This window comes from Taudactylus pleione, unplaced genomic scaffold, assembly GCF_031769625.1.
Source record: "Taudactylus pleione unplaced genomic scaffold, aTauple2 ptg000026l, whole genome shotgun sequence".
In the NCBI taxonomy this organism is placed as follows: Eukaryota; Metazoa; Chordata; class Amphibia; order Anura; family Myobatrachidae; genus Taudactylus; species Taudactylus pleione.
Window position 1 is genome coordinate 35,085,269 of NW_028284428.1, and position 27,364 is coordinate 35,112,632.

Below are 27,364 nucleotides of genomic sequence, written 5' to 3' on the forward strand. Positions count from 1 at the left end.
CATATAACTAAATAATCACATACAATGAACACATGAAAGCCAGTCACAAACCCATAGGTTTGCTCATAGCCTTTGCATAGTGATAGCATAATCAAATATCTAACATACATTGCCTGCCTATATACAAGGCCCAATTAAGCAAATTTCTGGAGTACAGTTCTGTTTCTTGCTCTAGAGAGGAGGCTTGTTTGCATGTGAGCATTAGCCATTGTGTAGTAACCCCATGCTAACCACCTTTGTAGCTCTCTTAAATTTGCAGCTATTACAATGATCCCCCTGACAACAGGTTCTGTCTGTTCTATGTGATTGCACACTGGTGCCAGTACAGACAGGATGGTACTCTGGAGATGTGGACATACGGGAGTAGAATATTATCAAATAATTTCAACAAATAAAGAGTTAATAAAGACTTTTAAACCAGATCAAATGATTGCTTGAGAGCCACTGCGGACTTTATGGCTTGTTCACACCTGTCCATTGTTAATGTGATTTGCAGTCACTAATGTCTGAAAAAGGCATTAAAAATGGGATAAATGGTTTCTATTGGGCTCGTTCACACAATTGGGCTCTAAAATGTTAGCACTGCTTTCGTGATTTTTTAATGTGTAGTATTAGCATGTAGAGTATATTGGTAGAAGCACAAAGCATGAACATCACATAGAAAGAGCATTACAAATACATGTATCTAAAGTGCATTCCTTTTTTTAAGTGTTTTACTTATTTCCGTAGTGCATATGTGTGAATGAGCCTCGAATAAATAAAAATGTGTGTTATTCCTTCTAAACTAGAATTACATGCAAGAAATGTTTTATGCTAAATGTAAAGTATTCTACTTTTTCTATTTCCATTTGACCACTGGGGGCACTGTTCTATAGTCTAGAACAGATGTACAGTATTTTATGTTGGTATTATGTATTAATGACTCTTGCCCCAAAATGATCATTTGCAGAATCAAACTGAAAGTCATCTCTACTCATATTTACTGGTGGCATTTTGTGGGTAAAACGTACCAGATTAATCTGATACCATAGATAAAATTCACTTTCAAGGGGAGGTGATAAAATGGAGCCTGTGATGAGCTCACACCTGAACTACTGTAGTCTGTGAAGTAATGCTGGGTACACACTATAGCGATATATCTATCTGCAGATGATGGTTGTTCATACACACTGAACTGCCATCATCTGCTTCTACACGAGGGTCCCGGCGGCGTGTCCCGTCCCGGCTGTCGCTGTTTGTGTATGGGCAGTCTGCCCGTACACACTTGCCGATGGACAGATATGCCTGCAGACTTATCTGTCCATCGTCTGTGCAGCACAACTAATGAGATATGTCGGTGTCACCGACATATCGCGGGTACACACTGGCCGACGCCCAACAGGTATATTGACTGATCAATTGATCGGCCAATATATCGGCCAGTGTGTACCCAGCATTAGAGTAGGAGTCAATGATCCCAAATATTTTAGATCTTGATTATATTAAGTAAGAAAGTACTAAATTATTTATACCCTGTGTATGACTAAAGCTTTATACATCATGTGAACATTCACAAAATATTATGCAATACGGTCCTGTCAGATCAGGTGACCTTTCACCCGTGCCTCTCATTCAAGTATATGCCCCCAGTCCTTCAGCTACCTGCAAAATGCTGTTCAAGTGTTTTCAGAACACATTGGCAGACTTTCCAAGGTAGAAGAATCTGCAAGATACAGACTTATATTGCAGTTACATAATAATGATGATAATGCGTAAAAATTAAATGTTGCCAATTGCTTTTAAAATAAAACTTTGATTTAATATACAGGTTTTCTTTAAAATACAAAATAGTAAAAGAAACAGTTGTAAAACTAAACTGTTTATGATAAATCCTACATTGCATTATGCAAAACCAGTCCACACTTGTGATATTCCCAAATCCTTGTGAGCAGTAAGAAAACGGAAACTATGATTCCTGAAGAGTAGGAAAGTTACTGGAAACAATGCTGGTCAGTAACATTGGGCCACAGGCCGGCCATTTCAGTTCTCTTCCGGGCTGAGTTATATTGTAGACTTCGATCAGTATACTTTATAAGGACAAGAATATATACAGGAAATATTTGCTTGCATCAAAGTCTTTACCATTGGTTTGGAATCCAGTAAACATGGATTTTTTTTGTCAAAATCCCAGAAGAACTTGTTCTATTGTTCTTTTTAGTAAAAGTTGTCCATAAAACAAGTTTAATCATTACATCTTTCAGTTTATGTGATTAATAGTTCTGCAGATTTCAAAGTCCTTTAGGAACTGTGGGTCTGTGGTATGACACCATTTTATTTCTCTTTAGAGCAATAATCCAGCTCTGGATTGATAAATAAGCATGTTCCACGGGTGCATTATTTCCTGGTTGTGATCCTGTGTTTGTCCCAAGTATCCAGAGTAGAATCGCTGGCATTCCATTAGGTAATTGTAGCGATCCTCTTATCTTCATACATTACTAATAATGCATGTTATAAAGAAATTGCTTTATGCTTCCAGGAACATTTAGTGTGTAGAGACTATGAAATGCCAAGAAATAAAAGTCCTTTATAGAAATATAAATCAGACCTGTATTCTCTTACATGGATAATAGCAGGTGAGGATGAGAACATAAGCAAATAAAGGGTAATAAATGATTGAACGGTATGCTATAAAAACCAGATATATCCTGCTCATGGGCTTTCTTTTATAGATAAGGCAAATGAGTACTTTCCAGAGCCGTCATAGTCAGCCAGTAACGATCCTGACGTAGTTACCCTTTTACCTAAAAGCTGATCTGTTAACAAAATGCACTAACTTGCTCTTTCCACAGACACTGAAATACGATTTATTAATGTTGAGGCACCAATTTAGGAAAACCAGGAATTGTTCTGTCCTTATTTCAAACAATAAAAGCCTAGAAATGTCTAGTATTGTACAAGTATTCCCTTTTTAATATAAACTTTTTTTAAAATTCTTTTCAAGCTATTTAGTATTCCCAAATGAACAGTTTACACATATTTTAGTAAACTTGCCTATTAAATTCCACTTAACACCCACATTTAAATAATGATGAATGTAATCCTAATTTCCTTTCATTTTACAAGGAGCATGTCTGTATAAATAAACAATGTTTTTATACAATCTGTTAATAGCAGATTACTTTTTTCCCCCCTATACATATTAGGGATGTTTGTATCATACTATTTATTACTGGGTATTTAGCCAGTTATGCTGCGTATCCACTACGTGACATTACCGAGCGATTTCACGATTACGACATCGTAATCGTGCAATTGCTCAGTAATCGGGCACAGACGTGCAAATGAATGTCGATGCGCGTTCCCGCTGGTTGTTTCTGACATCGATCATCGCCCGAACATGCTAGTCAATCTGCCGATAACGACAGATTGCCCATGTTCGGGGATGATTGATGTGTGAACGACTGAATGTTCAGTGTAGGCACAGCACAGACTGTGAAACGACTACACGATTACAATGTCGTAATCGTGCAGTTGTTTCACAGTCTGCTGGTGGATACGCACCTTTACAGTTATTAACTGTATTCTTCTATTCATTTATTCAACCAGAGCACCTGGTACTGTACTTTTCAAATATAACAACAATACCCATGCTTAGAATTTAAGTGAAAGTATGAAAGGTTTGTTTGAAATAATGAATATCCCATTGATGATGAACATAATGTATTAACTATCAAAGATGTATCATTTTAAAGTATTCATATTGTGTTACTTCACCGATGAACATGTTGATTGGTCTGTCACTCATAATGCATCTGACTTTGCTAAAGATTTTTCCAATGAAACATCTGTGAGAACTTCACACACATTCAGCATAAGACCCAGAAATGTCTGATACTGTTGTACATTAGCATCAGTGTGAGCTTTTCACATGAAGGTCAAAGGTCCTATTAAACAGTTGAGCTTTGATGAGAATGTACTTCTTGATGTGGGCAGTAGGTGGCACTGTTCCGTCAGTGTATATACTGTGTAGGATACATTATATTATAGAAATTGATGGGGCAGCTCTCACTGAAAACCCAAAGTATGCAAAGCTCTTTCTGCAGGAAGCCACATTTCTACCCCTATGTTTCAGGGAAAACAATGACAGTGAAATGAATCATGCTTATTATCCAAATACATTTTAAATTACCACAAACCTTTCACATATTCCCAATGACAATAAACCAGGTGCAGCACTTCAGTAACAGGTAGGTCTAGAAAGTTGATTACTTGTTTAGAACAATTTAATCTTTAGAATTAAACAAAACAGCAACATTTGGATCCTTATTTACCAACTCATTGTGTAGTCAGCAGCAATAGAATATTTCATGTGCTTATCTAACAAGTGGAATGACTGTTGAAGTTGCCCACAAATGGGCAGGTTTTGCTGCTCCACATGAGAAACAGGATCAGTGGGCATCGCTTGCTTCTGGCATCACTGGGGATGATTAATGAGGTCCAAAAATGTTGCTTTCAATGATTGCACTGCTTCTATCCGACTAGTATCAGGCATTGTGAGGTTCACCTAATAATGGGAGCGATACTGCAGTGTCTGGTGCTAATGACCATATTTGTAAAGTTTACACTTAGGTCAGTGAGAAAAATTCATCAAATGCCATAGATGACGGACAAATAACTGCTTGCCAAACATGTGTGTGCCACGTATGTTATCCAATCGTCAGCACTAAAAATGTGTGTGTCACGTATGTTATCCAATCATCAGCACTAAAAATGTGTGTGTCACGTATGTTATCCAATCATCAGCACTAAAAATGTGTGTGCCACGTATGTTATCCAATCATCAACACTAAAAATGTGTGTGCCACGTATGTTATCCAATCATTAACACTAAAAATGCGTGTGCCACGTATGTTTTCCAATCAACACTAAAAATGTGTGTGCCACGTATGTTATCCAAACATCAACACTAAAAATGCGTGCCACGTATGTTATCCAATCAACACTAAAAATGTGTGTGCCACGTATGTTATCCAATCAGCACTGAAAATGTGTGTGCCACGTATGTTATCCAATCATCAGCACTAAAAATGTGTGTGCCACGTATGTTATCCAATCATCAGCACTAAAAATGTGTGTGCCACGTATGTTATCCAATCATCAACACTAAAAATGTGTGTGCCACGTATGTTATCCAATCATCCGCACTAACTTCATCTCTTGTATTGGTCTTAACATGTTCATGATCAGGCTGGATTGCAAGTAACCCATTAAATTGAAGAACTGTCTGAACAGGAAAAGACCACCACCACCAATAAAAATAAATTAACATACAATTAAAGAGGACCTGTTACCAGGGGGCAGGATTTCTTTTGTTAATTATATAGCCTCCTGCTGAGAGGACTACTCACCACTAATAGTTGGGCTGATTAGCATAGCGATAGGCTGATTAGCATGCTGATCTTGTAACAAGCTGGCCTCGCTCCTTGGCTAAGGAGAAGTGAGGGTGGGGAGGTGATTGATATCGGTTTTTTTTACATTTTTCTTAGTCTTTACTTAATTGAACTAGCTGGAGGAATAAACTGCTGTTCATATGGCGGCACAGTTATGTCTGCGGCAATGATGAGTAACAACGCCTCACAATGGCTGCACACACAGAAAAAGTGATCTCCCAAACATCTAAGAGCTGAAGATGAAAATATGAGAGAGATGTTAACACTGTGAGATGATCCCTAACATCTCTGTCCTCCTGGTGACAGGTCCTGTTTAATAACATGTTGGACGATATGAAGTGCTGGATTTGCAAGGATAGTCAATCCTAATATTAGATATAGATAATGAGATTGAGAGACTCATATAAATGATGTAAATGCAGACATATAAGCCGTGGTGCAGCTAACAGTCCCTGAGCGAAATCTAAGCCGACCCCTTGGACTGTGGAAGCCCCAGCTCAGACCAATAAGTAGTCTCGTAGGAGTGTGCATTGAAGTGATGGCATCTCATAAAGTCCCTAATATAGAAAGCCTCCTGTAACTTCTAAGCCAGCCATGTCCCTGCTTCTGTAGTTGCAGAGAGAGAGCTAAAAAACAGACAGTCAGCATATTGCAGTCACATTAGGGCCATTTAGTAGCATTGCGGGGGCAGCAGTGATTGCAACCAAATGGCCCTGAGAAGATTACTATACCACTGCCTATATGAAGCTCACCCAGAGAAGGAGCAAAGAAACTGAACATGATTTATACAACTAGATCACACCTGTATATATAATCTACCTCATTCAAACAATGTATGGTTGCAAAGGATTAACGTGAATAAGACTGACCATGCACTAAAATCCACATTTTTTTTCTTTAAATGAACTTATGTTTGTGTTATACAGATTAATAAGAATCAGTGAACACTGCAACCATAGCTCCTGGAGAAACACAAATGGATACATTGTACATTTAGGATAACACCTACATTTCGTGCTGCGCACATTACTGCTTAGAGCACTAATTTCCGGTAACCCTCTACATCGCTGCGGAGTGCCCTCACCACAAAGAAATGAATTGCCTCCATAGTCATTTGCTTATAATATGCAGCTCATTTGGTAATTACGTAAAATATTTAATATATATTTTACTCACTCTCTTCAAATTAACATAATGGAAACACATGGCTGGATTCCTTCACAACTAAGATGGGTGTCTAACTTACGTTTTTTTTTTAAATGTATCAAATACTATTTTTAATAAATGCTGTAAACTATAGGTGTCCATTTAAAATAAAAAATAAAAACAATAATGAATAACAATTCCAAACCAATTTCTTAGTGTTTCTAAACATAACAATCCAATATCAGGAAACTCATGGAACAGTCCTAGAGATGGGAATATATGAGCAATGGAAATAAATCCACCAAGACCAGCAGGGAATATTCTCTAATATTCCATTCCTTAGTGCGCCCCATAAGCAGGATGGATACACCATTACATAAGTCAATGTGCAAAACAGAAACAATTCTAACCAACATCCATAAATAATTGATAAAACATTCCTATAATGAAATTAAATCAGAGAAAGTAAAATCGCAGTATATTTGACCTCTGCAGTAAAATGCACCCAATTGACTGTATGATCGCACATAGCTGAATGGCAGTAGGAATCATTGCAGCTGCTCTATGCAGTCCAGGTGATCCGGTATAGGGAGGCCTGTTAATATTGTCAAACACCTGTTCCACACAGTAAGGGTGGGACATACAGGCTGTGCAAAAGCAATGTCAAAAGTGTAAAAGTGAAGAGAGTTCAAAGCGTCATAAAATCCCAGTGACCCGTTATCATAGTCTAGCAAAATCCCGATGCGGCGGAGATGTGGAGAAGGCTCGATCGGAATCTCCTTACTGTTGTGTCTTACTACCCAGTTGTTGTTACAGCGGCAAAACACCCAGGAGGCAGAATTCTTCCCTATCCACTCATGCTTGGGTGCAGACTTGTACGCAATGCCAATGGCATACCTTAAAATGATAATAAAAAGAAACAATTACTTCTAGAATGTTATTGATCTTCACGATACAAATGTATATTATGCTGGTAGACAGGATACAAGATTTATTTTTTTATTAAGTAATGTTACCGTATTTTGGGCCTCATTTACTAACGAGTTTTATCACCAAAATGAGTGATAAATGTCAGTGTGTTATGATAAATGGTGCTCCAGCCAATCAGCTCCCAACTGTCACCTGTTAGAAAAATGACAGTTGGGAGCTGATTGGCTAGAGCACCATTTATCATACACAGTGACATTTATCACTCATTTTGGTGATAAAACTCATTACTAAATGGGGGCCTTTGTCTTTAATTATGCATCAAAAAGCATGTTGTTTAACTGCGCTATGATTTTGAAGATCTTTAAGTTAATTATGTTGTTCACTGATAAAATGAGGGGATACAAAGCTGAATTATACACTGGGTCTTAGCCACAGCCTGAATGGCAATAAACATGGGGAATGCGGGGTGAGAACTGCATGGGGCTGTTCTTTACCATAAGGATCCACTAAGTACAGGTTTATAGCAGCAGTATTCATAGGGTATAATAGAAATATATTTAACTATTATTTTTCATTTTTATCCTTGTACACACAATTTTTTAGTAATAATGTTTTCAATTATTTGCAGGTAAACACTTCTATAACCAAAGCAATCTATAGGATAGCACATTTGTTCTACTGCTGAAAATTGTGGTCACTCTACCAAATCCTCGTTTTAACCTGAGAGAACAGACAATAAAGACAAACCAACCAGTTTTTTTTTTTTATATAGAGAATGTTAAAAACTTCAATTTCCTCTAAACATTGATACACAGTTATGTAAAACACTTCTGGGAAAACACTGGCCTGCTTGTGTTACTGTTCAAATATTATTCCTGTTCATTATGGTATAGGCTTCCTATAAAAAGAAAGAAAAGCCACGACAAGAAAGCTCAGGGACCAATCCTTAATACATACCAGGTGCTTCCACTTATAACCACTTCCCAGTAATGGCGGCCACTGTCAAGGAACACATTGCCAGCTACACCATAACTTCCCTGGCTTGTAAAACGTTCCGGTGTGTGGCTCTTTTTCGAAGAGCTTTCGTCTCTTTCTACAGTTAAGTTGTCATGGGAAACCTTAAGCTTCCGGTGAGCAGATTTTGGGTCTAGCTTAAAAGGTTGACCTGTTGGGGGACAGAAAAAAATAGAAATGTAATCCCAAAATTATTATTTTTTTTATCTTTAATGAAAAATATATTTACAATGAAATCACAGCATGTGTAAAAATACAACACTCACTTCCAGCACTAGACATAAAATATAGTTACTGGCATTATGGGACTACTAGGCTGTGTCATTGATGCAGATCTAAACTGACGGTCATATTGAACAGCTGTGTACCAAGGGGGTTGAATAAAGTTCAGACTGCATTGAACACAAGGAAGATGGTCAGCATCTTGTTCAATGTTAGAGTAATGCAAATATATTTACTTTCTTTTCAAATTCATTTAATACTTTATTATGCTTAGTACATTATTTAGCATTTGACCACTTTCCGTTTTAATTGAGTCACAGTTTGCTAAGTGTAAAGAAGTAGCCTAGAAAGAGAAGCTCACAATCTATAGATCATAATTATTTCTATCTTACCTAGCCTACAATTTAAATTGTATAAATACAACAATACAGAGAAAAAAAAATTGTACTTAAAAGGAAAGGTCCACCCTCAGATATGGCAACAATGGATACACAAGACAGCCAAATTTATCATTTATTATTGTTTATATAGAAGAAAAGTCAATTTACCATCACTTAAGGACAAGCTACCTCCACTTTCCGTTTAATCCCCTTTTACAGAATATCTCTGTAGTGTACTTTAACTAACAAGAAAATAATAAATTAAATCCCGGCTAATGGGTTGCATGGAAGCCAATGCACCGCTATAATCATTTATTTACAGAGATATCCAGATTACAGCCTACAAATCATGATTTACACAATTTGCATGATATTCACTTCTACCAGCAACCTACTGTATCTATTTATCAAGACCACAGCACCTGGAAAATGTTTAATCTGCAGTCAATGAGGATGATTCAAGAGGTGTGAGTTTCCTCGCTCATCATTTTAATGCGTGTAATGCTCCTGAGACTAATTCAAGTAAAAGGCAATGAGCAACATATCTGAAAATAGGATTTAAAACCACTTTTTTGCACCAGCCCCATAGCAGGAGTAAAAATACACTTCCTAATAGATGTATATATGCATAATTGCTGCAGTGCCAACAGCCTAATTCATTCTAATATCACTTTATTTACTTTTATGTATACATTATTAATCCACATATTGCTATAGTGTCCAGTAATTGTCTATTATAGGAAAAGTTTCAGGACATACTTAGGTTTTTATTTTTTCTGTTTATTTCAATAAAACAATAGTATTTACACTAAAGCTATTGTATTGGATATTCTTCATTTTCTAGTTTCAGATGTGCACAGAGCCGGATTAAGGAGTGAGAGGCTTCCGGGGTAAGTGATGGATGGGCTAGATGACGAGTAGGGACATGCTGGATGATGAGTGGGGGCGGGCTGGATGTGGAGTGGGGGTGGGCCGTATGACAAGTGGGGGTGTTCCCCTCTATCTTAAGTGCCGCAGGTTCCCCGAAGCCCTAATCTGGCTCTGTGTACATGCTGTAGCGCATGGTAAATTAGTAAAGAAGGAGGTTGTTAACTAACTGGAAAGATATAAATAAACGGGGTAGTTTATATTCTCATTCAAGTTACTTATGTGGTAAAACTTTGCATATAATATGGTCTGCATTAGCGGCACTTGTATCAACACGCTCCTCCTGATATGTACAAAAGGCATGTGGGCCTGTAATGTTTTCTGCCCATGCTCTTAGCGAAATCACATGGGCGAACAAGCAGGATTGTACAGAGCATGGCCAGCCTTATTCCCAGTCTGAAAACGGCTTCTTACAGACTTGGGGCCTGATTCAGAGACGCTTGCTGTTTGCGAGCGCTCGCTCTGAATCAGGGTGGGGGTCTTTTGTTTTTTTTCGGCCTCCAGGCTGCTCGTTAAGCTGTGGGTGACCACCCACAGCTTTTGTGGGCAGTCTGGCAATGGTCGCGAATATCATCGTGCTTGCAAGGAGACCCTGTGGTAAGGTCTCAGGTCTCGCAAGCCCGAGTGGACTTCCTGCTCTAATAGAGCAGGAAGTCCACTACTGACATCACGAGTGATGTCAGTAGGGCCGCCCACAAACGCCAGGCGTTCCTAAGGGAACGCCTGCGTTCGTGCAGCCACCCCCCTCCCCGCCTACAAAACGGGGCGAGCTGTCACTCACCATCGACAGCCACCCCATCTTGTAGCGAGACCCGTTGCGACGGAGCTGTTGTCGCAGTACGGGTCTCGCGCATGCCAGAGGCGGCACATGCGCAGTCGGTGACCATCGACCTGCTTGCGAGCGCTGTGCGCTCGCGAGCGGGTCTGAATCAGGCCCTTTGTCAGCACTGACTGATAAAGTATTTTGAAAGTCTGCAAAAAACTCCTTTTCTCTAATGTCTACATTTTTATCTTAACTGTTATTTCTCTGTGAAAATCAAATGCAGTGACTTGAGCATATGGACTAATATATACATAGGGATAAAAATGACAACTGCCTTTAAATGATGTCAAAATATGAAAGTGTAAATAGTGCTGGCGCTGTTTTTATTAGCAAGTCCTACAATTCAGCAGCATAGAGTACAATAACAGGAAATGGTTGGGAAATTCCTCAGCTTGTTGATTTAGTTCCTGTCCAAGGTCACAGATTATAATTTTTTTGGCTGCGCAAAAAAAAAAAAAAGAAATTGAAATGTGCCAATGATCCAAACATAAAATATAATACACCATAGACAGGAATAAATCATATTATAGAATGGTGATCTTGTTCTATGGCAAAATGTACTATTTGTATTAAGTATAAGAAGTTAGCTAATGTAATAACCTACTAGAGGTTCTAAATGGCTTCCTGGATTTTTTCCCAGTAGCCATTCAGAACAAACTTTGCATACCCATAGAAAAATTAACTTCCTAAGAAACAAAAGTTATCCTGAAAATGTCGAATTCATATCTGTGAATGTTAATGCAGATGCGTCATTATACACTATTGCTGCAGTCGCACCAAAAAACTCTTCTCGGCACGCCAGTTCATATGCGACTCGGCTTGCACGGAACATCATTTGCGCCAAAAATGTGTTTTAGTCGCAATCGGATGCTTCAAAATAGCTTCACGAGACTTAACTGATTAATTTGATATGCGACACCTGTATATCTGTGCGCGACTGAGTCTTAACCTGTATACGAAGTGCTAAAATGCAGTGGCAGCGGCTTTTCTCCATACCAAGTTCCGTTGCGTTTCATATTCAGTTTCAGAATCACAAAGATATACCAGTGTCGCATATCAAATGAAGCAGGACAGTCTCGTGAAGCAGTTTGTTGCATCTGATTTGACCAAGATACATTTTTAGGTGAAAAAAAAAAGCTACAACGTTCAGCGCAGCTCACTCGCACCTGGCGTCCTGCACAGCATGGCTTATTAAGGCTAGGTGTATGGGGACACATCTGTAGAAGCTGGTTTACAGGAAAAAATAAACTGTCAGCATTGGTTTTTCTCACTTTAGGATTGGCATTTGCCTGAAAACATACACTTTAAATAGAAGAGGTCTAGGTGGAATCACTGCATGGCCGGCGGTTCAAATCCCGGCAGCGGCAGCCAGACACAGGTGGAAATCCCGAACGTTGGAAGGTAAGTATAAACTAACCTATTCTACCCCCTAACCCTCCCTTAGGTGTGTCTAACCCTAACCTCCACCCTAAATGCCTAACCCTAATCCCCCCTCTAAGTGCCTAAACCTAACCCCCCCTTCCCCACCGCCTAAACCTAAGTCCCCCGGGGTGGTGCCTAACCCTAACCTCCCCCAGGGGGTGCTTAACCCTTACACCCCCTTCCCCTAGCCTGACCCTAACCTCCCGGGGGGTGCCTAAACCTAAGTCCCCCCCCCCACCCCGTGGCTGTCCGCGCCCAGCATCCCTTCGATCGGGATGCCAGGCGCCGGTCCCCCGGCATAGGTAAAATGACAGGAGTCGAGATTTCGACGCCCGTCATTTAGCCTTTGCCGGGATTCAGCAATCGGGAAGCCGGTGGTCAGCATTACGTCCGCCAGCTTCCTGACTGTTTCCCATCTAGGTGACCTGCTGACCAGTATACAGTTTATTGCAAGTATAGTATCTGCAAAATGGATCAGCATATTGTAATCACAATGCCAGTATCATCGTTTAATTTTCATTTGGTCTCTGGTTATAGCACTAGATCGCCACTCATCATATATTTACAGTCTTACATCTGCAGTATAGTAATAGATCCTGGATGTGATATGCAATGAACAGCTGAGATACACAACTACCCTTTTTGGAGCTCTTACTGACTGTTCCTAAGAAAAAGGAAAATTATAAATTCAATTTAGAATTCAATTATTTGTAAGTAAAAAAGAAGCTTCACATAACATAAGGTCTTATGGAATAGGAATGTATAATTGAGGTACGAATACTTAGATAAGTTGTTAAATTGTTAACTGTCTGTATTTTTTCTAACAATGGATTCTGAGCATTGGCTCTTTACATAGATATTAGTGCAAATAGAAGTGCAAAAATATAGCTGCTCTAGACATTCTAGATCTCAAACTACTATAGGAAATTAAAGGGGCTTAAAGGAGGCACGTCTATAAACTTGTGCAGATCAAAAGAACTCTCTGTGGACTTGTAAATAGCAAAATAACATTCCGGTTTTCTATTTAATACGTTAGAGTTCAAATCCAGGATTATGTTTGGATATCACCCTGGGATAATAAAGAAACACGCTAAGTGAAAGGAAATCTTGTGCTTTTAGATATACTGTACAAGATACATTTGTATACATTGTATTTTCTGTACTGAAGGCTATTGTACTAGCGATAACATATTAATCCAAAGAAGTAGTCTGGTTATTAGTTGTCAGATACATTTCATGGGAATACAAATAGCTTTATATATCAGGATTTACTCAAAAGTTACTTCAAATGGTCAATTGGGGTTCCCTACTGGGGCTTTATACACATGCAGATATTGTTGTGTAATGTAAGGACAATAATACAGCACAAATAGAGAAAGTAAAGATAGATGAGAGGATGCACAGCCAACTGTCCCTAATGTCCATGCACGGTAACCAGAAATGTCCCTGTTCTTTAATATTGACTAACTTTGCCATCTAATGTCTTTTATCCTATAAAATAAATGTACTTTTCAGGATCAGGTTTTATTTGTGAATATTATTTAAAGATGAGCAGTACAACATACAAAAACAGTCAGCAAGGTCCACTGAGACAGTTCCACGTGTAGTGGGGGCTTAGGTTCACCCCCTGTCACTGGATATTATTGTTATGTTTTGGGAACAATGCATTTATGAACAATGATTACTATTCACTAGAAGAAGGGGCTGAGCACAGAAACAAAACAGGATTAATTAGCTGTGCAGAGGAATGGCGAGAAGGACAATTATTAGCATGATTATAATCTCTATGTGAAGGAGGTGGACAACAGGAGTCATCTAGCAGGGATTTATGCAAAGGTGGATGGAAGATTTTTATTATAATTATTGATTACAGTCCCTGCCCCAAAGGAGTTTACCGTTTAAACTCCCTAATACATAGGGCTATATTTAATAAGTGGCAGTGGTATCCCGATGCCAGGTTGATGTTTAGATCTACAATCAATAGGTCGACACCAGATGGTCGACATGGACAAAATGTCGGCTGACAAATGGTCGATAGTGCACAAGGTCATCAGGTTGACAGGTTCAAACTGTCGAAACACTGTCTTTTTTTAACAGCAAAGGTTTTGTTGAGGTTGTTCAAAAACAAAATAAAAGCAAAGAAATGGGGTAAGGATACCGCAAAAAATGTTTTTTCAACATTTTTAAGGTTAGGCACTTGCGGAGGGTTAGAATAAGGCTGCCAAAGGGGACGGTTAAAGTTAGGCACTAGGGGGAGGGATAGGGTTAGCTTTAGGCATCAGGGGTAGGGTTAGGATTAGACACAAGGGGGAGGGTTAGGATTAGGGTAAAAAAAAAACATGGTGACCATTTGTGTGTCAACCATTTGACTTGTTGATCTTTTAACCCTGTTGACCTTTTGACCATGTCGACTATCTGGTGTAGACCTACTGAATGTCAATCTAAACATTGCCGATCTATTATATCACACCCATGGCAGCTTGACCATAAAATTCAGTAGCTCTATTAATGAAGACCGGCATTTTTTGAACCTCTTTAAATGTTGAAGTAAAACCTGTAGAGAAGTGGTGATTTGCAAAAATTGGCGCTTTGTAAATATATCCAATGCAGTAGGGTTATTCTGGTCAGTAGCCATATATCTTACCAGCATGCTTTTACCTAAACACTGGCACATACTGTAGCTAGAGGAGGATGGGAAAGGTAAGTAAACTTCAGCAGTTTTAATGTTATAAACACAAGAAATGTGCTCTGAATAGTACAATTTGCCATCTATAAAAACATTTTTTAATACTAACACTGAAACATAAGCAGAAGATATAATCCTTATGTCTGGTTTATATCTCAGTACATACAGGTATATATTAAGTATATCTATCTGTCCCAATGTAGTTTCATTTCTTATTATTTTTGTTGAGGGTCCGGGGTTGAGAGTTGATACTTCCCTTTTAAAGCAAATCAGAATTATTCACCAGCAAATGTTTTGGTATAGCTATTGTGCTTGTGAAACAGGAAGATAATTTACTTATGGATATTTGTTTTTACGTGAAATTTAAACATCAATGTGGCCCAATGTTCCTGGCTACAAGTCTGTGTCAACAAAAGATGGCAGAAGGGAAGCACTGCCGCATAGCATGCCATGATATAAGTAATGTGAGGAACAACATGGCCAGGGCCAAACTACTCTATAAACTGAATTGGGAACATCTAATATTAAGAAAAATAAGAAATAATAAGAATTGTGTATTATATGCATGGGAAGGCTCTGGCTTATGCAAGGTATGGCTTCATTTGAAAAAAATCGGGAATTTGTATTCTTTGCTATTTTGCTTATTTGTGAAGGGGTCTGGCTACCAGAATTTAGGGCTTTCCTAGCTTAGCTGTGACATAACCTAATTTCCTTCCTTTCCGGTAACAGTACTTTGGTGCGGATCCATCCGATCAGCAGCTGGTGTTCAGTCACACTCACAGTCACCACAGATCCCCAATAGAGGCGGGATCCTGCTTAATACAACTAATGGTGGAGAGCACAAGGGAGGGGTGCGTGTGGTATTTCTAGTCGACGGTCACAATGTCATGTTCATAATATCGACATTCTGTCAATGTGGACATTTTGCAGATGTCGACATTAATGATATAAATACTTTAACCAATTTGACATCGTCAATGTCGATCATCTGCTGTCGACATTGTGAAAGCTGACATACTGGCCACTGTCATAGTGACTACCAGCAGTGGCTCCTACCCTCTTAGGGTAAGGGGGCTGCCATCGCCGAGAAGACTCACCCCGAGGGGGACTCAGCGCCGGCATAGCTACTGGCCAGGTCCCGGCACCTGCAAAATTAATGTGACAGGCGCCAGGACCGGCGCAAGCACATTAGCGGCGGGGAGCCGCGCATGCGCATTTTCACCGGCTTCCAAAGGGCGCAGCGTCTGCAGACCCTAGGAGCCGGGAAGGGCTGGCTGAAAAACAGAGTAGTGGTTTCCTCCTGGCACCTCCCCCTGACACTGCCTGTTGTGCATCTGACGGACAGATGGCGCTTACAATAGGAAGCCACTGCCAGTCATAAAATCCGACACTGGTGACTACATACCAGGCAGGGGTCCTGATCAACATAATAGGAAGAGAAGGGGGTTAATTAGGAAACATCAATAACAAAGCAGAAGATAAGTCCCCAAGTGAGACTGTAATATACTGTGGAAAAAAATAAAGTTTTTTTTTTTCAAAAGCTCATTGTTTTATAAATAATTCTTGTATATCCAAAAACAGAAAGCATTGTGGGGTGTATAGTGAACCAATAATAAACATAAAATATAGTTGGATTATGATTATTTCATGTGTGTACATATAGGAAACAACTCGGTCCTCCCCCCTTAGAAAACCCTATGTAAACATTTATATAGTGGCAATGTTGCTTAACAACTATACGCACTTAACAAAAAGATGGAAAACGCTCAGATTAGATTGCTGAGAAATATCCTATATGGCCTCTGCTCCACAGAACTTATCACACAGAAAAGTGATATTCTATGATTGAAAGGTTTTACTTGCAGCTGCTGTTGAGTTTGGATTCAATCTTAACAGAATGTTACGTTAGGGACTTGCTTTTTATGACTGTGCGCTTGTTAAACCAGACATAAACTGCTTTCTGCTTGGAATATCATGCAGCAAGCCACTTACCCCTGATCTAGCTGCACCACAGGTCAGGTCACTGCCGATATTATCTGGATTCCCCACTCTTTCACCTTCATGTTCGTATTTTTGTATGGGAAATGAAACATGTTTCCTGAGCAGTTGAACAATTAATGCCAATAATGTGCACTTCCTAGGAGACTACAACTTTTATAGTTTTATAGATTTCCACAGCTGCATAAACATCTAAATACAAATTAAGTAGGTAGTACCTTGGGATAAACTTACTGATAGAAAAGAAAGATCAATACATAGGAAACATAAAATCAGAGTAAAAGCTGTGGGAATTCCCAGTGAATGAGAGACAGGTTTGCAGGTTTGGGGGTGCGACTTAGAAGCTACAAATGATGTCATGATTCGGTGCAGCTAACTTTGCAGTAAAGTCTCAGACCCACAACACTAAAAAGAAATTGCAGAAAAATTATTCTAAAAAGATGCCGTGTGTTAATTTTCCATGTGAATATTACACTAAGAGGCCTATTTACTAACGTTCACAAGTTTTTACATGTTACATTACATCTGTTATCCTAATTAATAGACCAATTTATCATTAAAGTGGTGTAGGGACAGGGATTGGAGGCAGGCCCAGTGAGAATTTTTCCCCAGTTAAAGCTCCTTCACTGCTTCCGTATTGTAGTGGTGAAGGAGGTGTTTCTAATGGACTTGCGCGCCCATCAACCAAAGGATGGTGTTAGCTATCAGAAGACAAACTCTGAATAGTATGCAGGGCATTCTCACGTAGACTAAAGCAGGGTACATAGTAGGTCGTCCTATTTGACGATTGGTAAGAGCATACACACTTACCAATTGTCTGCCGGGCTTAATGTCACAACTGGCGTCACAACTATATCTTTCAGATGTATCGGCCATCTGTCCTATGCTGCAGGACCGATCTGATATATATGTGAACAATGTTGTTCACAGACACCCGCCGATGTACTACCGTTCAATGGAACGGCTGATATATCTATCAGTGTGTACCCAGCTTAAGTTGAGTGAGGTGGCATCAACAAAATTGCGAGCGGTGTAGAGTTGGCCGGAAACCTAATTATGCACGTATCTGTTGCACCAAGGATATGGTGCCGCTCTGTAGGCTAATGCAAGTGCGCACTAATAATGACGGGTATGAAGCCAAACACACAGGTAAGGGCAGACAAAGACACCTAAAACACAAGGGGCCTGATTCTGAGTAGAACACTACAGCGTCCATCTGCATCTTTTTGCTTCTCTGACTTTATGTAAATGGCACCACAACCCCTTCCCCTGGTGTACAGCCATGTGTCTGAATGACTGGGACTCCCACTTTGAGCATCTTTAGACGCTCAATTACCGTTTGGTGCGTCTTTAGAGGCAGCCATCGGCCACGCCATCAAAACGTGCACCAGCCTGATGCTATGTGCAGATTGTTCAGTCAAAGAATGGGCTCCAAGGTGAGCGATTACGCATGTATAACACATCCATAAGACGGCCCATCTCCGTGCGCCTTGTTACTGTCCAGAAACGCCCAATACAATTTACAAGACATTTCTGAGACCTTACGTCTTAGTTGCAAATGCGACTCAATGCGCACAGACTCTGGACGCATGCATGATGCAACTTAGACACATGAGCAGTAGAAAATAATTTCTCAACTGCGTCCGACATTGACATCACGTGCGACTTCCAATCAGCCCCAAGGTGACTAACAAAGAACATAACATATATACAAGTTTCCATACTTTGTTCAAACCTGAGATAACCACTCTGCATTTAAATATTACATGCAGCTGAGCATACACCATTGTTATCTGTTATCAGTCATTTCAAGTTGAGAGGCTGATTGCAGTGCTCTGCCATAGATTACTAGCAGGTATTTGCTGCGTATAGTAAACTACATAGATGATCACAAGTTTGTTCCAAATATCTGAAATGTTTACATACAGTATTATATATTTGTTAAAGCTATCAGCAGGTCTTTTATTCAAGCCATGATATATATTGAGATTATTGGTAAATATATATAAGATATCACATGTTGCCAAAAGGTACTTGGAAAAGCTCTCGAACTATAAGAGACCAATGCAGGGTTTTAAGTACAGGGGACACAGGTCATTTAGAAAATATTAGAGTCCATCATTACATTATTTTAAACTTGTAACGTTATAACAATTGTGCAACTAAAAATTAGCATTTAGCAATCACTTAACTCTAAAGGAAATTAAATTAAAACATAACGTCTAATAAGGCAAAATTATTATATATTTTCCATGATGGAAAATGTATTTACTTTCACCATCCAAATCTATATGGGACATATTCTATAAATGGCTACTTTAAAAAGTAACAATTTCATAATTATCCTATAAAGCTGTATCCGTCCATGAAAGGGTTAGGCCCAGATGTTGCCGAAGGAAAATTAAACTAGAACCCAATTATGCTCACTCATGCTCAACAAATTTTTTAAGGCTACAGAACAGATGAACTGGGGTCAGCAAAGCCTGCAGGCCTCCAGCTCTCGCAGATTTGCCAGGCGGATTTCTCCCCATCCAACTCCTAATAAAACTGTGTTTCTTTCCAGCATTAAAGAAAAAAAAAAACAACAACAACAACAGAACCATCAAACAATTCAAACTAAAAACCATGACCTTATTTCACCTATTTATTTACATAAATATAAATGAAAATGTTTACAATCAGTGCTGTTCTCCATGCGGGATTCCAGAAATGCTTCATAAGACTTAAAAAGCATTTTTTAAGAAATAGTTGTGTAGCCCTCACATTAACGTTAAATAGTATAGTTTACAGGACTGTATCCAAAATACGTATACTGGCCAGTATTATCATGAATGTTTTCTATAACCATCCAAATAAAAAATCAGGCAGTCACCTGGATGGGCTAATAACCCCTTATACATGAGTTTATGTCAGGGGATGTAGCGGAAACAAAATACAAATAAACCTCCATACTTGGCTAATTTAGCATTAAACAAAAGGCTTAATTTAATACACTGGGGAATTTTTATTTCAATATTTCTATTTCTATCTGAAAGTAATGTATTCAAACGTAATGGGATATTCAATTACTACATTCACTATCACCTTTAGGGCCTTCCTATAGGGGGCCTGTCACTCAGTGAGGGAGACACTTTCTGGGCTAATTGGTTACACCAGGTCCCTAGGAACCAGTGCCTCATGAAGATCAGTCAAGCCTCTGTAATATTAGTCAAGTAGTATCTTAGTAACAGCGCTGACTCCTACTGAGAGGTAATCATAGGTGCCAGAATGGGAGGGTATCAGGGGGGGGGGGGGGGGGGCAAGAGGGCAGCTTGCCCCGCCCCGACATTTGAGAGAGATGCCAGTCAATGTACTGGGTCGCGGGGCGCCAGTCAATGCAGGGATGGACATAACACACAGGTTTTATTATGAGGCTACTTTTTATTGATTTGTCCGGTTTGTTAAAGTTAGGAAAGCAGCCGGCTACACGTTGCATGATGGTCTCTGTAGTCTTATAGCGAGGCTCAGTGCACTGTAGCAATAAGCTCAAAAACCTACACCAAACTACAACTCCCAGCAGCACGCAGGTAATCGTCCTCCTCCTCTCTTGGCTCTGTTAGATAACTGTACAGGGACTCGCTATTGGCTGCATGTGTTCCTGAAGCTGCGCAGTAGCACCGTGTCACTTGTGCATCTGTGAGTGAGGAGACTGGGAGAGAGCAGTGATGTCCGTATACAAAGGCCAATAAGCAAAAGCAAAGACCCACAGGCTGACTGATCTCTCTCGTCACAGGTAGACTGTGTGGCAGGTTACTCCAGCTGCCACTGAGGGGGTGACATTCAGCGATTTAAGGGCGCAAAAATTTAATTATGTCTTGACCATCCAAACCTAAAAACGTTGTGGTGCCCATGGGTATAATAGTTCTGCCAACAAAAAAGCACTTATTTACATCTAGAGAAGGCCAACATTTCCTGAAAGAAACAAGAAAATCAAACCAAGGAACTGAAAGCATGAGTATCAAGGTGGCCATTTGCCATGCAGCCATTGTAACATGCATACAAGAGAAATACAAGGTAGTCGCAGTCCCATTTATCACAACTGTATGAGTAGTATTTTGCGCAATTATGAATTTGTATATAGACAAGGAAAATCCTCTGTCATTTATTTATTTTGTACATCAAGTGGCTAATGTTAAATAGCAATTAGTACATGTTACTTAGATTACATCTACAAACGTCCTTTAATGTAAAAAATAACTACAGTAAAATCAATTATTTCTTGAAGCCAAGTTAGAAAATTATACCTGTAAAACGAAATTGTATCTAACTAGACTGTATGAGCTCCCATATTGTTTCTGAGGGGTATAAAAACATGAACTTCTGAAGATCCCGTGGGTGGCTCTTCCTGAGTAAGACACAATGTGTGCCAGATACTAACTGCTGCTGTTTTGACTCTAGTCAAAATAATAAAAATCTTCCTGTTTAAACTGCGTTACCATAACACCGGCCCTGTAATTACTACATATTTTCCTAATCCGCTACATCGATTTCATTTGTGTTTTATTTACCATAAAGTAGGTTAAATTATTGCATTAATGCCTAAACCACAGAAAAAACTTTGAAGAATATTTACTAGTAGATTATTTGCAAATAATTGTGAGACTTATACCCCTTTTACACCGGAGCTAAAACCCGGGTTATTGCAGGGTTAACCCAGGCAGCTCCCTGGTGTAAAAGGGGAGAGGGTTGGATCGCTGGGTCGAGTGACCCGGCAATCCAACCCAGGCAAAAAGCAAGGTTTAACACGGGCGTAGCCCGTGAAACCCTGCTGTGAGAACAGCACACTCCGGGTCACGATGACCTGGAGTGTGCTGCTAGCCGGCCGATTGGTCCGGCTTCAGCGGCGCTTGGAGATGACGTCATCTCCAAGCGTCCACTTTCATGCCGGTGTGAGCGGCGCCGACTCGGGAATATCCGGGCGGCGCCGGCTAAATTCCGGGTCTGATCCGGATAGGAACTGAGGGCCTGATTCAGAGCCGGACGCTCTTTCAGAGCGCTCGCTCTGAATCAATGCCCGCCTATTGTATTTTTAGAGCGGCCTCCTGGCTGCTCGCATAGCTGTGGGTAACCACCCACAGCTAGTGCGAGCGGCCACAATGATGGCTGCGATGGTCAAGACCATCGCGACCATTGGACTTGCGACAAGACCCTTGTGGTAGGGTCTCGTTGCCGCAAGTCCCAGTGGACTTCTTGCTCTTACAGAGCAAGAAGTCCACCCACTGACATCACTTGTGATGTCAGTGGGGCCGGCCCTAGACGGTAGGCGTTCCCATGGGAACGCCTCCGTCTGGGCAGTCACGCCCGCGGCCCGCCCACCAAAGGGGGCGTGCTGTCACTCAACATCGACAGCACGCCCCCTTTGTAGTGAGGCCCGGAGCGACGGCTTGCCCGCCGCTATCCGGGTCTCGCGCATGCGCACGATGGAGCCGCCTCCGTCGACGCACTGCGCACTGGTCTAACATTGACCAGTTTAGCGCTCGCGAGCAGGTCTGAATCAGGCCCTCTGTTCCAACTACGGGTCAGACCCGGAATTTTGGTGGAAAAGGGGTAATATTAACTTTTATCTAGCTTTATATAAAGGACATCGTCGTGTTTCAGGAAAATCAATTTAGTTATCTAGTAATCCACTGTTTGGCCAAACAGTTACTAGCTAATGGTGGGTAGACACTATATAGATATATCTGCAGATGATGGTTGTTCATACACACTGAACAATCATCATCTGTGTAAGGCAGCGAGTCTCGCCCCCCTCCCCGCGGCTGCCGCTATGTGTGTACGGGCGGCGTATACACTTGCTGATGGACAGATATGTCTGCAGACATAGCTGTTCATCGGCTGTGCAGCAAAGCCAATGCGATATGTCGGTGAAAGACGACGTTCATTGACATATTGCGGTTCACACACTGGCCGACGGGCAGCAGATATATTGCCCGATCAATTGATCGGCCAATATATCTGTCAGTGTGTACCCAGCTTAAAAGTCTTTACTTTTCGTGTGGACCATGAAAGCTGATAAAGCAAACAAAAAATAAATACCATCATTAGCCATTACATAGGTGACACAGTAGACTGCTTACACACAAACAGATCTATTCTGATGCAGGCTGATAAATCGGGTAGATTACAGTGGCCTGCATGTGGCTAGTGGTCATATGGCCTGACCTCCAAATATCCATTCATCCAGTTGTTTGGCCAATCAGTCTGCTCATTGCCACACATTTAATGAAGGAGTCTTTTTAATGGACACTGTAAGGTCTTCAAGAGAATTCTGGCAGCACTTTTGAGGGTATATTTATAAAAGTGAGAGTTTTTAGAAGTGGGGATGTTACCAAAAGCAACCAATCAGATTCTATCTATTATCTTCTAGAAGGTGCTAGTTAGATCTTAAGTAGAATCTGATTGGCTGCTATGGACAACATCTCCATTTCTAAAAACTGTCACTTTAGTAATAAATATACCCCTTGACCTCTAAACTGAATCGGTATGTTATGCCGCCGGATCTATAACCAGCGGATGAAATACTGACGCTGGAAGGCAGAAGCATGAAGATCCAGACTGGGGCAGATAAGTACCCTAACCCTCACTGCTGCCCCCCTAACCCTCCCTTAGTGGTGCCTAACCCTAAAACTCCTGGGGTGGTGCCTAACCCTAAGACCCCACGGGGGTGCCTAAACCTAACTCCCCTCCCCGCACCCTGAACCTAACCCTCCCGGGGGGTACCTTTCCCTAACCTCCCCCTGGTGGTTCCTAACCCTAACCACCCCCTCCCCGTAGCCTAACCCTCCCTGGCAGGGTGTCTAACCCTAAATCATCCCGGGGATGCCTACACGAAACCCCCCCCTGCGGCTACATGCTAAGATTCCATGCTTACCTTCGTTCGGGATGCCTGCCGTCAGGATTTTGGAGTCTGGCTAAATATAGGCGTAGGGATTTAGATGCCTATCTTTAGTACCAGGTCGGGCTTCCAGTGCCGGAATTCCATCAGCCAGCATTCTGGATGCCGGTAATTGAACTGCATCCCCTCTAAACAGTGTAGCTTAGCTCTTCATTTATTCATCCCACCTCTTTCCCCGCCAATACACTGGCATGATGATGGCTCCAAATTACATTTTTATTGTATTAATATTTTTATACAGACCTTTGTTGTAACATTTATACACTCCGCTCACCTAAAACCTGTTCAATGGGCATTCTACCACCTTTAAAAGATATCACAGTTGAACATTTCCATCATACCTTTCTATTGGAAATACAGCAGTGGACTAAAAAAGATGACCTATCAGTAGCCAGTATGGTAGCACATATCATCATGTAAGAGAGGGGGAAAGCCATAAATGGAAAACGGTCACTTACTGTTGGTCTTTAACTTTCCGGGTTCACTGTTACGACTGCCAGCCTGGTTGATGGCCTTGACTATAAAGATATATTTGGTGCCGCTCTGTAGGCCGTGCACTGTATAGTGGTTCTGCTTGATATTAGGAACAATCATCCAGCTGTCGGCGGAGTTACACAAACCTGCAAGGTTAAACAGACTAGATTATACACTGGAAATTGTACACTGTGATGTGAATATACAACATGAATGAGGATGTCAAAAGCTCAAGTGCTGAACTCTGACTGGTGCCTTGACTTTCCTCATGTTTGTAAAGTTGACTTGAAACCATCAATTAATATTCTCAGGTTTAACAGAGAATTATAAATTGCCCACTCACACTAGCCATTTGTTACACAAAAGCTTATCTGTAATTTACATGATTTGTCTCCACCTCAGTTGCTGGATAATCTTCCCAAAGGCCAACAACAAAAAAGATAAAGGAGACAGATTCAGTTTAGCAAAATAATAACCTCTGATTCTGTTTATCCTGGGTGTGAAGAAAAATATATACTTCCAGCAGTCATGTTCTGTTCCATATTATTAAATATCAGTCATGTTCTGTTCCATAATATTAAATATCAATTGATGTTTATGATCACAGTGACAGTCCAGTTTAACTGTACCCATAATTTACAGCCATGTTGTAGCCCAATATTTATTAGATTCAGCCTGAGTGCACTAGGATTGGTAACTTTCAAAGCTTTGATTGAAACCTATGTGTATCTGTAAGAATGTATTGCTTATCAACAATCAGAATTTGTCTTTGGTTGAGAACTGTTTCAGTGGAAGATGAAACATTGGCTGGCAATTGAAGATTACATTGGCTGTGGATGTAAATCAAAGATTACATTGGCTGGCAATCAACGATTACCCATTGGCTGACAATAATCTATTTTGCAAACTTGCAAATAATTTGCAAATAGCATCCCTACAGTTATTACACACAGACGAGTGTCGGGATATTATACTGATCCTGGCCAGGAGGTACTGTAAGACACTTGCAAGGATTGCAGCAGGGGGAAGTTTTCTCTGCCCCACTCTGGCGGCCGAGATGTTAATATATATCGGAGTTATTGCTTCCTGCTTCGCCTCGATAAGCAGCACAATAAGTGCTGCTATAATACATCTGCCCATTTATATCTTGGAAAACAAAACTATAAGGCAGATCTCACATGTGATTTCATAAAGGTCTGGTCATACATGTCCAGATACTTTTAACTTAATTGAGGATGGCAGGAACCTTTTTAAATTTTAACCACACATAGCAACCCAGAATAGACTGATATAGTCGCTTGGAACTAAGGTAGTGACAAGATCAGCAATCATCTACCAAATGGAATTACAACTGTCTCACATCCCGATCCTCTTGTCACAGCCGTTTTATCCATACCCCTTATTTTTACATGTATTGTTTTATGTTTTTTTAATGTCCTTGTTTTATGTAGGCTCGGTTTTCTCCACTGTCCAGCACTGCTGACCAATATGGTACCTTACAAATAAACAAATATAACGAATTCTGACATTCCATAAACTTTCCACTTCTGTCCAATTTGTCTATAAATATTTTTATTTTTGCCAATCAATAGCTTTAAATGTTTCTTTGTATTCCTCAAAGCATTCTTTATTTTACAGAATGAGCACTAAGCACAGACATAACATTTAATATTTTCACAGCAGTCCTAGTTAGTAAGTTGTTTTTTTTCAGAGAACTGGTATAACTTAATTAACACACATGAAATTAGCATGCCATTAACAAGGTGTATAACGCAATTATATTGTGCGAAGAATGGTGTAAGCATCTCTAGTTTCAGCAAGAAAGTCAATTGATCCATTTGCCAAAGAAAGTGATTCATGGACTGATGCATAGTGAGAACTGCAGCAGCTTGCATAGGGTAACGTATGTAAAATCGCTTTGTGCTTGACCAGCTTTGTTAGTAATGCATCTACATCTGTGATTTGAGGCACAATTGCATCTCTCCATTAGCCAAAGTCTTTAATCTATCATCATGATCACTAAATTAAGTTGAAATAGGTCTCTTATCCAAGGGTATGAAATATGCTCCATCTCTCTGGTCCCATTTTTATTCCCATTATTTATAGAACTGAATAGGTATGACAGATTAGTTGTAAAAGAAATTTTGCACATCAAAAACTTAAGGCTAAGAAAACTGGTGACTCCACAACTACTTTAAATGAGACCATGAAGGCCTAAACATACTTTTTGAACTACTCCAAGAGAGTGAGACTATAGCTACAGAGGATATGTCCACTCCCCCTTTGCATATGAATGGATATGAATACCCCTCAAAAAACTAATACATTTAAGAAATCACAATTTTTCCCAGTAGGGTATAAAAATAACTGTATTGATACATTTTACAAGAACACTCCATCACAATTCAAAATCTTCTATGAAAAAGAGAAAAAAACAAAATAACACAATCTAACTAAACAAGAACAAATAGCTCTTAAGATAAATCTATAATCATAAAAGAAGTGGATAAGGGGGCTGGAAAAGTTGATCAGAATACTTCAGATTATGTGCCTGAGGCACAACGTCAATTGGAGGATAAAGTGTATTACACCACTCTGCCCAGAAATCCTACAGTGACCTATCAAGTGTCTCTGAAGACGCTACTTAGGGAAGCATTGGATGATGGGGTCTTAGCTAGAGAAGAATAACAATTTCTATTGCCAAGTTATCCTATTACCCCAGTTTACTACCATTTGCCCAAAATCCATAAATCCCTTTCACACACCTCTGGATGCCCCATATTTCCGGGATCGTTAACTTCAAATCTGTCTGCCTATGCTGACTATTATCTGCAACCCTGCACTTCCTCTTTGAGATCCCATATTAGAGATACTACTCAGTTTATACAAAAAATTCATAATGTAACTTGGAATATAAATTTCTGACCTTTGATGTTTCATCACTGTACACAAATATTCCTCATCATCAAAGTACTGAGG

The 27,364-nt window shown here is 40.1% G+C and overlaps 1 protein-coding gene across 4 annotated transcripts in view; it reads right to left on the reverse strand.

The window, feature by feature from the left end:
* Window positions 1-1,776: 1,776 nt before the first annotated feature.
* The window catches only part of MID1 (midline 1), a 170,980-nt gene continuing 145,392 nt past the window's right edge, over window positions 1,777-27,364 (reverse strand). For all 4 annotated transcript variants that reach the window (XM_088451675.1, XM_088451674.1, XM_088451677.1 and 1 more), the window contains 3 exons: window positions 24,370-24,531; window positions 8,463-8,670; window positions 1,777-7,472 (listed from right to left, as the gene is read on the reverse strand). In XM_088451675.1, coding sequence (XP_088307801.1) covers window positions 7,124-7,472; window positions 8,463-8,670; window positions 24,370-24,531 — 719 coding nt within the window. In that variant the 3' untranslated portion in view covers window positions 1,777-7,123. The remainder of the gene's footprint in view (window positions 7,473-8,462; window positions 8,671-24,369; window positions 24,532-27,364) is intronic.